The sequence below is a fragment of the Struthio camelus genome, chromosome 4, assembly GCF_040807025.1.
Source record: "Struthio camelus isolate bStrCam1 chromosome 4, bStrCam1.hap1, whole genome shotgun sequence".
Classification (NCBI taxonomy): domain Eukaryota; kingdom Metazoa; phylum Chordata; class Aves; order Struthioniformes; family Struthionidae; genus Struthio; species Struthio camelus.
The window spans coordinates 39,860,056-39,875,197 of record NC_090945.1 but is presented as its reverse complement, the minus strand read 5'-3'; the positions used below and the strand labels follow the sequence as shown (position 1 = coordinate 39,875,197).

At 40.1% G+C, this 15,142-nt stretch overlaps 1 protein-coding gene across 2 annotated transcripts in view; it reads right to left on the bottom strand.

Annotated features, from left to right (window-relative positions):
- GUCY1B1 (guanylate cyclase 1 soluble subunit beta 1) overlaps positions 1-15,087 on the bottom strand; it is a 46,011-nt gene extending 30,924 nt beyond the window's left edge. The window contains exons 1-3 of one of the 2 annotated variants that reach the window (XM_068942373.1): positions 14,969-15,045; positions 14,602-14,675; positions 5,014-5,089 (exon numbers count right to left, since the gene is read on the bottom strand). Coding sequence is in view for 1 of the 2 variants with exons in the window: in XM_068942372.1 (XP_068798473.1) it covers positions 14,602-14,675; positions 14,969-14,971 (77 nt within the window). In the remaining variant the exon portion in view is untranslated. Of the gene's footprint in view, positions 1-5,013; positions 5,090-14,601; positions 14,676-14,968 lie in introns of both variants that reach the window. The other variant, XM_068942372.1, reaches the window with a different exon arrangement.
- Positions 15,088-15,142: the final 55 nt, after the last annotated feature.

Below are 15,142 nucleotides of genomic sequence, written 5' to 3'. Positions count from 1 at the left end.
TACCTACTCTATGAACAGACATAACGAGCTAAAAACAAGTTAAGCAATCTTCCCAAAGCAATATAAGGCTATAGAAGAGGTGAGACTAAATGTCCTATAGAATTCCATATAAAAGAAACATTCTCTATCAAATGGCACAAAGAATATTAATATACTTGATTTTTTTTTCTGGAATTCTCAGGGAGCTCAGGGATCCCAAAAGAGATCAAAGAACAGACAGTGGTAAGCAGGGCAAACTGGCTGCAAGACTGTTCTCAAAGAGATTAAAAAAAAAAAGTACATCTTTTTTGTAAATGATTATGTTACAATGATTTCAGCGATTACCTGAGAAATAGTATATTTATAAAAAAGCAAGCAGAAATGATATGTGTACACACAGTCCCTTAACATACTCCTATTTTCATATTCAAGAATAGTACTGCTGGTCCTCTTTCTCCAGCCATTCTCTAAAAAATTCAAATCAGCCTGCAGGACATCAAACCTCACTGATTCCTGAAAACAGCTCCCATGCCACATATTCCTTCTTCTCCAAAGCAGGAGAAGAGCTGGACTTGTTAGAGAGAAATGTTGTCTTGAAGCATATGAGGTCAGTCAGGAATTGTAAACGCCAACGTCCCTAAGAACTGGACTGAAATTAATATGAGAAAAGAAAACCATCTTGATTCTTAGGACATGGTATGTAACTAAGTCAGATTTAGTTTAGAGGAAAAGCTTGCAAAGGGTGAACAAACTTTCCCACATCTCTCTGAGATACACTGTGCTTTCTCTTAGTCTCTCTGTCTTCTCAGCCAAACCACAAAGGATAACACACACATCTGGAAATGCAATGAACATCCTCAAAATACTGGATACTTGCACAGTCCAGTAGACATTTTTGTGTGTGTGTGAATTTTCTCTATTAGAAGTTGAAACAGTTTGATCACTTTGGTACCTCCTTCAAAACTTCTTACATTTCCTCCAACTACTTTGACCCAAACTCTTCCTGCTTCCCTCTCTGTGCCAAGCCACGCTTTTTCCTTTTTTTTAGTTGCCTTTAGTGCACTTTGTCAAAGCTTTCCTTCAATGTCTGCAGCTTCTGTAAGCCAACACTTTCTAAAATCACCGTTGGTTATTTCTATGCCTGCTCCATTTAAATTATTTCAGCCATTTTATTTTTTCTCCAGTTTTCTCTATATGCTTTGGATTACCTGGCAATCATCTACACTTCTCTGTAGCCTTAATGATGTGTTCTCCATTAAAATAACTTTATTTATAAAAATAAATTTAAACAAAAAATAGTTCAAATAACAATCAAGTTTTCATTCCTTGGATACAATTTCGTGGGCTGAAGCTCACCTCCTTCTAGGCTTCACTCTCACTAAGCATCAGCATCAGTCTTGCTGGGTGTTCTAGCAGTATAGGAAAAGGATCCAGCGTTTGTACTGGAGGTTAATCACCCAACAGAGATTTTTTAGTTACTTTTACTTAAAAGAAATAGAGAAAAATATTTTTAAAAATTTGTAATCCAAAAGAAATCAAGCTCATTTTGGGAAATTTCTTTTTAGAAAATTCACCAAATAAAGATTTGCTCCTGCAGGGGACTAAACTTTTCACTCAAAATCATGTGGGTAAAAAAAAAATTTTGCTCATCCTACAATTATGGCAAATCCTTATGACAATGCCTGACCTAAACCTGCAGTAAAAGATAAAAAGTTTTCTTAAAAGTGAGCACTTGAAAATTATTAGATCCTAGAACTTTTTTTTTCTTCCCGGAACCATTTTCTATGCTTCTCACCCATTTTGTGCTGGGACACCCCAATCATTTCACTACATGCTGAGCTGAAAATATTATTCAGCCAAAGAGTTCTTTTTCTGGCTTATTTTTCTGCTGGATGGATTTCCCAGTCAGGCTCGTCACCTGGTCACAGAAGCTGCTGAACAACGTGCAGAACAACACATAGCTAGCTAGATGGCTGAGAACTTGACAGCAGGTTCGGTGAAGTTAGTGGAAGGCTTTCCTCTGTCGCCAGCGAGCTGGGACTGCAGCTTCTGAAGCCTTTTTGGCACCCTTCGTTACCTGATGGCAGTGAGAACTTACAAAAATCTTTCTCACTGAAACACTTGGTTAGCCTGAAGACTACATGTGATTGGGAAATGCTTCCGTAAGTTCATCCAAAATGGCCAATGTAATGTGAAAACACTCTTTATTTTTACAAAGGCATTTGTGCCTCCACAAATCCAACGACTTGCAGGTCCTCTAATGAACTTGTCTGAGAGCGCTTTATGTCAGTAATGCCTCTTCCTGCACGCTTCAATACAATACAAACTGCATTAGACCTCCTACAAACCTAAGTGCTGTAGTTGCCCTTCCCCTGTGGGTACACCTAAAGTCTAAATGATAACAACAGTCCGGAAGCGGCTAGAGGAACAACATAACAACTATCAGCACGAGAGGCTGACCGTGATGTGAACACCAGTAGTCTAGGACACAGGACAAAGACATTGAAACATTCATTTAGGTGAACAGGCAAACCCCAGATAGTTTCCTCATGCCTGCCGTTTTCTCACCTAATTACCTGACCCCTGATCTGTCAGCCTACCCGCTTTTACACTAAGGACCTGCAGAGGAAATATATGAGTGTGTTTTGAAAACTAGTATACCCAATACTAAAAGTGAAGCTGCTTTGTCAGCTTTGCAGAGAGCTATTGTGGTTGGCTGGCCATCGATGGCAACTCCTCCAGTGTGATACAGCTGTTTTTACTCCACTATCTATGAGTACCGTGTGTGAAAACAGATCAGTCAGTGTAGAACAAGGTATAGCCATAAATTTGAGTATGTGAACTTTAAAAGACCAAAAGGCTGCAATTGTTCTCATCTGAACAGCTTCTCCCTCCTGGCTGACAGATGGTTCATGAGCTGGGAATAGAACTGGGATATAATATGACACCCTTAGACGCACAGAATTTACATTTGGTTGACTATATATTATAGAAAACTTCATATTTCACAAATTCATGAAAAAATGGGAAATTTCCCTTGAAATGTTTTGCTGCAGTCTTTATTTCTAGTTTTGGATCAGATAAAACAATTACAGTAAGCTCACATAGCTATAATGTTTTTTGCGGATCCTGGTGTCTGATCACAAAGGTATTAAGAAAGTCACTGCATGTTATTGTTGTTAACGGCTTAACTGGAAATGAGCCAACAGTCTAGCCTTGTTTAATTCCTTACTGAAGTAGCAACACTATAGTAGCAAACTTTTAACTTTTATGTGGCCTTTCTTTCAAAACCACTTCCAAGTCAAACAGAGCATGATTTATAATTCATGTTACATTTACATTTCTAAAAACAAAAGAAGGGTGTGCTTTGTTCCCAATAAGTTTATGTACAAAACTTTAAAAAATTCCAAGAGACTGATGGTCTTGCCTAAACTGACTCCTGTTGTCAGCGCATGGGCCGTGTTATTTCATGCTTCAAAACTTACTTACCTCCCAAGTTATGCCTGTCCTAACTGTTAGGGTTTGGAAACCCTTTCTATTCGCTCTAGACTAATTTCAAATGACTACACAGAACTATCCAAATTGAGGAAAACAGATTTCAGCAAAGCTTTTCTAAAATGCATTTGTTGTCCTCCAAAACTATGTATTAGCCAGGTTAATCTGAGGAAGTTTACCATGGAAGAGAACCGCATCTATTGCACCATGGAAAATAACACAGCTACACAGAGGACAGATTTCTCACGTACAGACGTGACCTTGACATCATTCAAATCAATGGAAAAAAATCTACTCGAGTAGATCAAAGCAGAATCCAGTCCTAAAGCAGCCTTTCCTCCCATTATCTGGAGGAAGGGAGGCAGCCACCGGTCATGCTAACACCCTCATAATTACTGTTAGTCTAGCAGCACAGAATAGCATTACAGGTGATATACTACGTGTATACAATGGGCTCTTTGAAAATCTTTCCCATTGTAAAGGGAGTTTAGTATGTGAAAACACTACTAATGCTCAAAGGCAATGTTAACAACTCTCAGAGAGTGAGTTAGGTGCTAGCAAAGATTCAGACAAAAATTATCCTTAAAAAAATCAGAACAGATCTTGCACTACAGATTTTTAAACCGCAGATTGCACACATTTTTATTTTACTCTCAGACTTTACACTGTAAAGTTCAATGAGATGTGATCCAGAAGTGACTCATTTTTGCTTAGTATAGAGATTCCTAATTTGTATATGTGGAAAGAGACTTGCTACTTTTGTGGATCTTTAAAATTCTAAAAACACAGAGGAAGTTTTTTTTTTTGATGTGGTAAGGATTTCTTTTGCTGTCTTCAGAGATCTTAAATGCAACTTAGAAGGATCAGATGCCATGTCAAGATGGACCTGTATACGTGTTTCTTTTACTTACATAGCACACCCTAAACAAAGGGGGGGTTAATGTAGTTTTGCTGTGAGATTGTAGCATGTAAAGGCAATTGGAATAAATTACAATCAAGTCAAAGGCTGCTGCTGTCAGAACTTTTATTCTTTTGCGGTAGCACTTGCTTTTCTAACTCTGTGGTCAACCATAAAGCTGGAATTTAAGAACATTTCTTCCAGAAAAATATCCTTCCCATCAAGGAACTGTGCTTGCAGTAAATACTGACAAAATGTAATGCATGCAAACAAGAAAAAAATATGACACAAAACTCTATGGAACAATTTACTTTGCATCCTGAAGATGCACAGGCTTCTCTGTGATACAGCTGCGTTATTAGTTAGAAGCTGCTGGGATCACTTTTACAGATCATCTAGCGCATCGAAAATACAACTGGACCTCCTCCTATCAAAACTACAGTCCTAAGGGTGTGTCACCTTGAACACCTCACAACAACAGCTACTTCCGACACCACCTCTAGGACTTCCACGACAGGCATTGTTTCTGCTGGGACTTTTGCCACTATTGTGCTTAATCATAGTTGGTGCCAGGGATGGAAAAAGTGCTCATTAAATTGAAGAGACCAGTCAAAACAGTACTAATGACAAAATAACAGTACCGCACTTAGACATCCATCGTGATTCTGATGTCACTGATGGGAGCACGTCAAGTTTCATTCAGTTCCAAGAGTAACACTGTTAAATAGAATTACATGTGTCAGAACTACATTTGATATCAGTGAAATCAAAATCAGTGCCTCTGCATCTCTTTTACACTAAAACGGCAAATTTACTGCTCATTACACTCCTTCACAGATGGTATGTGTTATTTAAAATGCTCCTCAACTTTTTTCATACATTTCACAAAGGTGCTTTGCTAAAAATTGTTAAAAATATTGATCCACTCTTCCCACTGCCTACAAAAAGAAAAAAGAAAGAAAAAAGATTGTGGATGGCCTAAAGACACTTTAAACAACCAGCTGGGAAAAAAACATAAATTACACTGAGTTAACAAGATTAAATAAAAATGGGAATCTATCCAGGAAAATGATGTTCTGGGTAAAGTAAATAGGAATATATATAGACTTCAGAGCTCAGAGCTGTTTCCCAGTTTTACAGGCTGGAGATGAGTGTTTAATGTAGGCTTTCAAAACAAGATAATCTTAGAGATACAGTCAACCGCAACAAATGTAAAAGTTCTTTGTTACGGCTCCAAATACTAAAAATATTACAAAAAATACAAAGCTAGTATTATTTTGCTTCCTTTTACATAAGGGGACTAAAAGGAATGCTATTTACCAAATAGTCTTTTAAGCATTTAATTTATAAGAGTAAGTGATATAACAGCTGGTATCCTGAAAGATCTCAAAGTACTTCCCCACTCTGGAAAATTGCAAAGCACCTGAGAGAGAGCACATACACACCTCTGTTTCGTATCATGCAACTATTTCTTTTTCGCTAAGCCTTTCCCAGAGGAATTAAAGAATTTGGCATCCACATAGTTTCATCTCCTGACCTCCTTCAAACTGGTCTTTCCGCTGCGAGGAACTGAAGGAGCAGGAAGTGTTGTGTCCTGACCCGACAAATCCTGTGAACAGTAACAGCTAGACCCATGCAGAATCATCTATTCAACATCAACCATTTGTTTTAAGAAAGCTTTTTAAAAAAAAGTTTAAAACTTTAGAATAATATGGAATAAAGACTTAGAAACATAAACAACGATAAATGTTACTACTTAAAGCCACTTTCTGAATAAACACTTATTAATGTTAAGAGGAATGACTGGTTAAAATTAAAAAATAATCTATGGTCCTCTCATCACAAATGGCTTTTCAAAGTCCCCTTCTGACATCTATGTACATTTAATTCATTTTTTTTCCTTATGAGATTGATCGATGAGATTAATCCTCCATCTTCAGCACTGGGTAAATCCACACAGTGGATGCACAGTACTCAGGAGGCAGAAAAAAAAAGTTTTCATGGTTTTTCGTAGACCAATGCAATTATATTACATCTGAACATATACATATATTTTAAATCGAGTCCCACACAAACCAAAATAAATAAGGACCTTCAACCTAAAACCGCAGTCAGCAATCTAATTTTTCCTCCTGCATTCACCCAGCATGAACCTACCAATCACATCTATGTGCCCACAGAACTTGATTCTTTTCCCCACCAGGGTTACTGCTTCTTTTAGTACTGAGGACTGAGCCTACTCAGTTAATTTGCAACTAGTCAATATTTTATTTTATCCCATTGCTCAATATACAACCTCAGGCCTCATTTACAGTGTCGTTTTCAAACACAGCTCTAAAGACAGAATTACTCCTCTCTAACAAGCCTTTCTGTGGAACTGGTCCCTATAATACTTGCATGGACAAGCATTAATTAGTTCTCTCTTAATTAGCTAGTGAGGCCAACTTACTTTTTCCATTTTAAATTGACAGTATAGCCAAAATCAAGAAATAATCCAAGAGTGTCTGTAATGACAATATAATGTATCATATGTAACAATAAAGGGTCAAAAGGCTTCATTGATTTTGGGTGCCCAGTTTGAGACATGTGGACCTATTTTGTCAAGGTACTTAGCACGTTTTATGCTCAAAGCACAGATTCCATGGACTTTACTTGCTACCAGCCAATCAGACGCATAAGCCACCTCAATTCCAGCATCTCTCAAGCCTTAAGAACTTACTGCTTGCAACTTGTAACAAGCCTTTCAATACAGTGTCTCTGTATAATTTTCGAGGTTTCTTAAAAAGCAAACTGTAGCACAGTTTAAATTACCATTATGTCTAAACATTTTGCTGAACAGCAGCAATAGGTCAAAATTTTGATTTTCACAGGATTTGTCAACAATAACAAATTGTGCTTTTCCACAGAAGCAGAGAAAACTATTTTTGTCAAGGTAACAGTCTGAACTAAGTATACACACAGAAGACTAATGCATTTATTTTTAGACCAAAAAAAAAAAAAGAATTTTATTGTTTAAGAAGCATAAAAGCAGTGTGTTTGCTACGGCAGAAATTCCAAATAATGCAAGTTCAAAAGTCTTTTCCCTGTAAAAAACTAATACATGTTCTTAAAGGCACAGTTGATTAGAGTTTCTGTTATTTTATTTAAATCTGTATTATTTAATATTTTGGAATATAACTGCAAACACAGAAAATTAATCAGAATATTACATCCCGCCAGAGAATTCAGAAGTAGCTAAACTCCACTGAAAGTCAATGAAGGACATTTTAATGGCATAAATGAATCATCTTTGACTTAACCAGTTAACCTGCAACAATACTGATGTACCTTAGTGCTAGGATTGCCTTTGAAAACTTATCCAAAAAATGTATATTCTTAAATCACCTACATCTTACTGAAAAAGCCCACACTGAGTACCTGAGGTCTGACCTATGCTAATATTTACTGATATGAGGTAGAAATTGCTGTGTGTCTGTGTAGTTTTCTAATGGAAATAATAGCCCTACAGTTTATTTAACTTCCCCAGATGATACAGGCTTCTCCAGCACTTCAGCTGACACCAATCTGAAGCAGAGGAGAGAACCTTTCCAGTTATATTGCATCAGCAAAATTATCCAGCTGTCAGTGTTTCACCATTTTAACTATAACAGGGCAGTTACAGAAGCCAAACTTTGATGGGTGAACTAACCTAGAGGCTTGATAGGCAACAACGTGCAAAGTCTGGGGGAGGACAACAAAAATTTCCTTCCTCAAAGGACAAGCAATCGAGTTTTGCTCTCCCTTTGTGCACACTTCCAAACACTAGGTCCATGTATACGTATCTCATGCTATTCAGCACATCCTATTGTAAAGCCCAAGAATCCAAAGGAGAAATCTTTGATCCAGCACCTGCAGATCATCCTTTTCTCCTCCAACTTCTTCCCAGTGGAAACTAGGGCAAAAAGAGCATGACTGCGCACAACAGTCTCATGCTAACACACAAGGACATGGCCAGAGTGAGCACAACAAGCCTAGGGTTGAGAAGAGCTTACCGGTCCTGCCGTTTAGCTTCAGTGAGGAGATGACCAAGGACAACCGTGCCTTTCAAGCAATGGGACAGCCTGGACGTGGGGGTAGCTTGGAAACAGCTTGCAAGGAATGTCAGTGTAGGACTTGCTATGCAAGGAGCCCAAGAGTCAGATGATAAGGTAGGAGAGTGGCACCAGGGAAGCAACCCCTTAATTTCCTGAAATATGTGTTAGGAAGACGTCATCATTTACATCCACATTCACCTACGCAAGGCTGCGGCAACCAACTACTGTCACCACGTACCCTTTTAGTAGGTGAAGGAAATATGCCTTTAACTCAAGGGACAAAGGACCATCAAATGGATCTAGAGGCTCCCACCTTACTGATAACAATGAGAGTGCTAATGTGGTTGCCATGGGCTAAAAATTTCCTTTTGTAGTAAGATTATTTTAATTGGAAAATTACATGCCAGAATTACACTACAATTAAAAGACTGAGTGCTCATCAGTCAGGAAAGATCTGCATTATGATTACCTGTGCAAGAGAATTTTATTCTTCTCATCCTCTTCTTCCTACTTATCCCGCCTTCCTTCACTCCACCCTCTAAAGGACTTTAATGACATGACCCCTGTTTCCTCTCCTTCTTTCCATTCATTCATGTGGCCTTCATTCAGTGAATGCCTTTGTCTACTCAAGCTGCTTGCAAGATCCAAGATCCATCCGAAGGACAGAGGGGATGAGGCTGAGGATATAGGCTGCATGAGTCAGGTCACTCAGAGATAACCTGGAGAATCAAATTCTCTTCTTTCTTCTGTCAATGAAGCTTTTTGCACCTAAATGAGCTACTCAAACCACATTTTTTCAGAGCAAGTGAGCTGTCTGTTCACTTCACTCATATTCAGGCCAACATGGTTGGGCTTGATTTATAAAAGTAACAAAGACAGCTTCAGTTTTAATTCGAAATTAGATGGAACTTGGGCAAAACACAACAGGCTCCCCAGACCTTGAGTCTCGACATTTAAGAGCACGCGTGGACAGCACATGCCAGCCTGATCCACAAAAGGAGTACCAAAAAAGGGCAAAGGCAGGATAATGCCTTGATTCCACGCTAAGCATTGAGCCAGCACCAGGAAAACACAACACTATTTCTTGCTTTCTGCAGCTCAGACTAAGGTACAGAACAGCAAAGGATACATTGCTCTTGGGGCAAGAGATGCCTATTTTGTTATTGCACAAGTTTCAACATAGATGCTGCTCTCTAGAATCAATCAGTAAGTGGTTTCACCTCTTTAGGTGTTTGGTTTTTGCAAGCACAGAGTTTTCAGCTTCTGGTCTACGCTCATCAGGCCATGCATATTTTTGTGGGGAACTCTATCATAGAAACGGAAGGAAGAGGGAGACTGCAGTTGAATAACTGTGTCATTTCATCTCCCCAAATCAGATCTTTCACACGCCTCTATGTGGGAAAATACTAGTTTATTCCAGTCTTGTGGTGAAGCATTCTAAGGTGTTTTTTATATCAGACATTCAAGTTCTCAGTCCTTTTCTTGGAAACGTATTCCAAAGTGTCAAAGTTTGAGCATCTAACCTGGCCTATTTAGGAGCCAAAGGGAAAACCCTGTATTCATTTAACAATAATCAAACTCAGAGGCAAACTGTTGGGAAACATAGGATAAGTTATGTACACATTCCCAGACTGTAACATTGCCTTAGCTCCCACACATGGTCCCTGAAGCTGTGGATACTGTTTCAGGAAGACATTCCTGGTAATGTTTCAGTTCATTACGTGATTAAACCTTCAGAGCTGCTGAACGGAGTGCTCAGGATTTCATATGTACTGGCTGCGCAGCTCAGATAGATGTGATAACTGTTGCAGAACAAGGCACATTTTACCATCACAGAAGCATCTCTTAAAAACATGTAACCACACATCCATTTAAATATATCCACCAGGAGAACATCTCTTGAACATATCAGAGAAGACAAAACTCCACAAGCCCTTTCTTGCTGGTTTTCTTTTTTGTTTGGTATGTGGGCAACTGTTTTGTTTTGGCTAGATACCTACATGGTAGTTCCATGAACACCACTTATTATCAGGTTGACACATTACTGCACCACCCACCAGCACAAATTTGACCTTGATCAGACACGAGCACACAACTGCACGTATGTGAAAGTAGTCAGGGCTCACGATTTTTTGTTCATATTAGCTAGCGTTTATGCTGGCTGCAGGAGAATTGAAGATCTCTAATGCCACAGGAATCTTGAGAACCATCTTTTCAAGCCAGGGCAATTGTGGCCACCCAGTCTGAAAAACTGCCTACATGTAACAATTACAAAATAAGGGATTTGAGAGAGGTTCTTTCTTAATCAGGGAAGCAACAAACGAAAAGCACCTTCTCAGCAAAAATGTGGTAACAGTTCTAAATAATACTTTATTTAGCAAGAAAATGACTGCTTGCAAGATTAGCAGAGCGCTGATCAAAGCAACATGTCTCCACGTACTCCAGGTTCTACGTCCCTCCTCCCCAGGGCTGAGAGAGTAAACTGAGAAGTGCAACATGCAGCTTACAACTGCCAGTAAGCAAAAGAAATTAATATGTTGAACCATCCTCACTTTCCACTAAGGCAAATCTGCTGCTGTAGTATTCAGCAACTGCAGAGGGACTCTCCCAAATAGCTCTCACTCCCCTCTGTCAATCAGTTTAACTAAATCCCTGTAATGCTACAATAAAGTAGTAGGGCCTCAGAAGGAAGAAACTGTCCATCAGCCCAAGTTCTCAATTCTATGAGTAGTAATCAGAGAAAAACTAAGGAGAAATAAACTTTGAGGACTCTGAGGCTGAGAAAATTGAACGAAGACTGATGATAAATTAAGATTATTTCCATCAGTCATATGTCAGCTTTCTTCATTTTATTTTGAACTCAGTGTCTTTGGGATGAGTCATATTGGCTTAGGCTCTGAATTGTTTTTGTTTTTTATGCTCTTCAGTTCTAGTTCTTTAGCAAAACCAACCCATATTTCCACGAGTCATCAAAATTGATATTCACTCAAATTTCACAGCATATACTGTAATTTTTCCATGAGCTTAGCATGTCACTGTAAAATCATCCGATATACAAAGAAATGTTCTCTGTTTAGTTATGCTCTGTTTTATAATAAGATGAAAACATGGAGACCAACTTTCCCAAGGATTTCACTCTGTGACATTTAGAAATGAAATCAGTACACATCTTTTTCAGACTGATGGTTTCACAAGTGTTAAAAAACTAATGAAATATCAGAAACAGACTTGACGTTGCTATTCTGACTGTAAATTAATGCTAAATGATGGCAATAAAAACAGCACTCTCACAAGTATTTCAAATTCAGCTATTTGGTCTTCTGAGCTCCACAGTTAAGAAATTCACTCAATGTCACTTTTGATTGAAGAAGCCACAGAAGACAAGTTTTCATACTTTAGAAGGCCCAAACCCTTTCAATACAGTTTTTAACTTTTCCGTAAGTATATGTTTTACTTCATAGAATGACCTGTTTTTATTAGTTCAGTTTACTCATTTGTACATTTCCCTATCACTTCTACCAATGTTAAGTAAAAATTCACCCACTGGCATTTGAGAATCACTCAGCAAGCACAATCCACCACTCTGCAATGCTGATTCATAGCTTCTGCAGTGACTTCGGGAAGAGCAAAATAACAGTATGCTATTAGCTCAGCATGAAAGAAAGAAAGGATTCAAAGATAAGCGCAGCTGTCTAATTTTGTACTGATGCCTGCTACCAGAGGCCTTTCTGCTTCACAGAAATGCTTAAGTTCTTGCAAATTCAGGCAGTGCAAAACTCATTTCATGTCCTTTTTTTTTTTTTCAAACAGATTGTTGACTCCAACAATTATCCATGTCTTCAGTCATCAGGGATTCAACCTAGCATGCCTCAAAATTGGTCTATATCTTCCTGTTTCCTAAAAGATTAACAGCTTTAACAAAAACTTTACAAGAAGTCTATACTTGCTTATATACAGTAATACATATAACCTCTTCTATGAATGCTTTATGGTAAGTATACAACAGGAACTTACTGAACCTAAAACAACAAGCATTTAGTGGCTACCAATGGACCTTCTAACATCCCCTAAACCAGCACACTCACTATAATCTGCTTCAGTGAGATACAAGCATTTGTTTGCTGGTTTCTAAACTCTGGAGTATACTAGTTTTCAAGATGAATCCTGTTGAATAAACACCCTGCAGCAAACCCTTTTTACATGTGGAGCTATGGCTGCTGTTGCATATATGTTGTCTTTTTCGCACAGACGATGTTCCATTCTTCTGTTCAGGTGGTGGTATAATACAGCTTCCTTCCAGTAAGCCATCTTCTCTCTGAGCTGATAAGCACAGTCTAAATATTGGACTGCTACAAAACAGAGAGCAATGTTTCTCAGCTGAAAAACAGAATCTGGATGCAGTAGCTTCCCGAATTTTCTGACCTTTCATATCTTTCTATTAATTTCCTAAAAATGTTAAATGAGTAAAACTCCTCCTATGCTTTGGAAGATCTTCATTATTCTATCGTGTGTAATATTTTAAAAATATGATGCATCAGGAGTTATGACTGGGTTCTAACCATCCTCAGCATGCTCTTTTAATGGGGCAGGAGAGCTTGTATCTTCTCAGATGGACTAGTCTCAAGTGCAAGCTCTGTTCAGTGGGTAATATGCACAAAAGAGCCCATCACAATCAAATGCATGTCAGTAAGACATGACATGCTAAGGAATGGTCAGTCTTTATTATATTTAAATGTTTTATTATAATTTTCATGGGAAATTATAGTCGCATTAATAGTTCATTAGTCTCACTATCTTTTTTTTTTTACTAAGTCTAACTTAAATGTGTCAAATAAAATCAAAATGGATTGGTGTGCTTAGCTAAGGTATGCAAGAAAAATAAATGTATACAACTCTCATTTAACTTGCAGTCCAGAGCTGTGTGACATTCACTTAAGACTCATCTATGGAATCTTTAGAACAGCATTAACAAAGTATAACCCACAGACTAACCGTTATGGATTCCTGCAGTACTAATTGTCCGCAGAACCAGAATCACACAACCAGAACTGCATACTCTCCATCCTTGGAGGTTTTAAAGACTAAGCTAGATAAGGCCAAAGCTGAGATCTGCTACAGTATTGGTAACAGTCCTGGCTGGAGCAGAGATGGACTAAATGACCTCCAGAGGTCCGTTCCAACCAAGATTTTTATGATTTTCTGATTTCATAGTACTGCACAAGATCATCACATTTTTAAGGAATGGCTTCATGAAAGAATGTGTCATGGTCACAAAAATCTTGCAGGGAAAAAGCAGTCCTTTGGCTCAGAAAATTGTATTGGGACTATGGCAAAACAGCTACATTGATATATTATTGAAATTGGAGCACAGGAAGTTGGAAAGAAAAATACGGGGGAATGTGTCCAGTGGAAAGATTACTCTCTCCAGGTTGGATAATTTACTTCTCACTTAAAACATACTGTACCTCAGATCACATTCTATCACCTGTTATTCAAAGGTTTCTTCTAACTACATAGTTACCTGAAGCCTTACAAAGTAAGCTTACAACTCCATAAATACTTACACCTTTTTAAAAATATTTCTATATGCAGTGCCTTTTTTACAACTTCAACCTGAAGATATTATTAAAAAAAAAACCTCATGTTAGCTTTACATAGCGTTTATTAACAAAATGTTGCACCTCTCTTTCTTCAGGAAAGCAATGAGATGTAGCTGTTGCATCCATCAACTAGTGGCCTGACTCTAGGAGGACTTCCACAGTGTCTGGGACACTCTGCCTGCTCATTACTTCTGCCATATACTTTTTCTATTCGAGGGAACGGCAGGGACCTATTTTACCTCTGTTGCGACTCCAAAAGACCAGTGAAGACTGAACAAGGCAAGACTCCGCCGCATTACGAAAGGCCCCAGGCACCAAAAGGCGAAGAGACACGCTCGCAGCTGAAAGACCTCTGCCAGCCTCTGGCAGAAAGCACGTTTATATAGACCTGCCGTTACCAAAACGCCGCACTGGGCGGCAAATCGGACCCCATCGGGCCGCAGCCGCCCGGCCCGACCCCCGGCGCGAGGCACCGCAGCCCGAGCCCGGCCCGGCGCCCCCGGGGGGCGGAAGGATGGGGTTTCAGGGGGGAGGCAGGGGAGGGAACGACACTTACTTGATGTCCTCCCAGACGGCGGGGCCGTAGTTGCGGATGACGAGCAGCTCCAGGGCGTGATTGACGAAGCCGTACTGCGGGCGGGGAGAGGCGGCGGCACGGTCAGGCACCGGGGCGGCAGCGCCCTCAGCCCCCCCCGCAGCATCCCACCCCGCCTCCACCGCTCCGCAACAACGACCTCCCTCCCCAAGAAAATAACCGCCGGCGCCCAGCTCCCCGCTGTCTCTCCCCCCCGCCCCACCCCGGACCCGGCCCATCTCCGTTCAACGGCTCCAGCCTCCCCGCCCGTCCCCGGCCCCGCTGGCTCGCGGAGAGGGCAGGCCGCGGTACCGGCGGGCAGGGAGGGAGGGCAGCCCGCGGCGCTCACCATGGTGGTGATGATGCCGCTCCGCGCCCGTCACCGCCGCCGCCGAGCAGAAAAGCGACGGTCGCCGCCGCGCCGCCTCCCTCAACGGCCGCCGCCGCGAGTGGCGGCCGGCGGCAGCCAATGGCAAGCGCGGCCGCCGCGCCGGCAACCAATCAGGGGCGGAGGCGGGAGTGC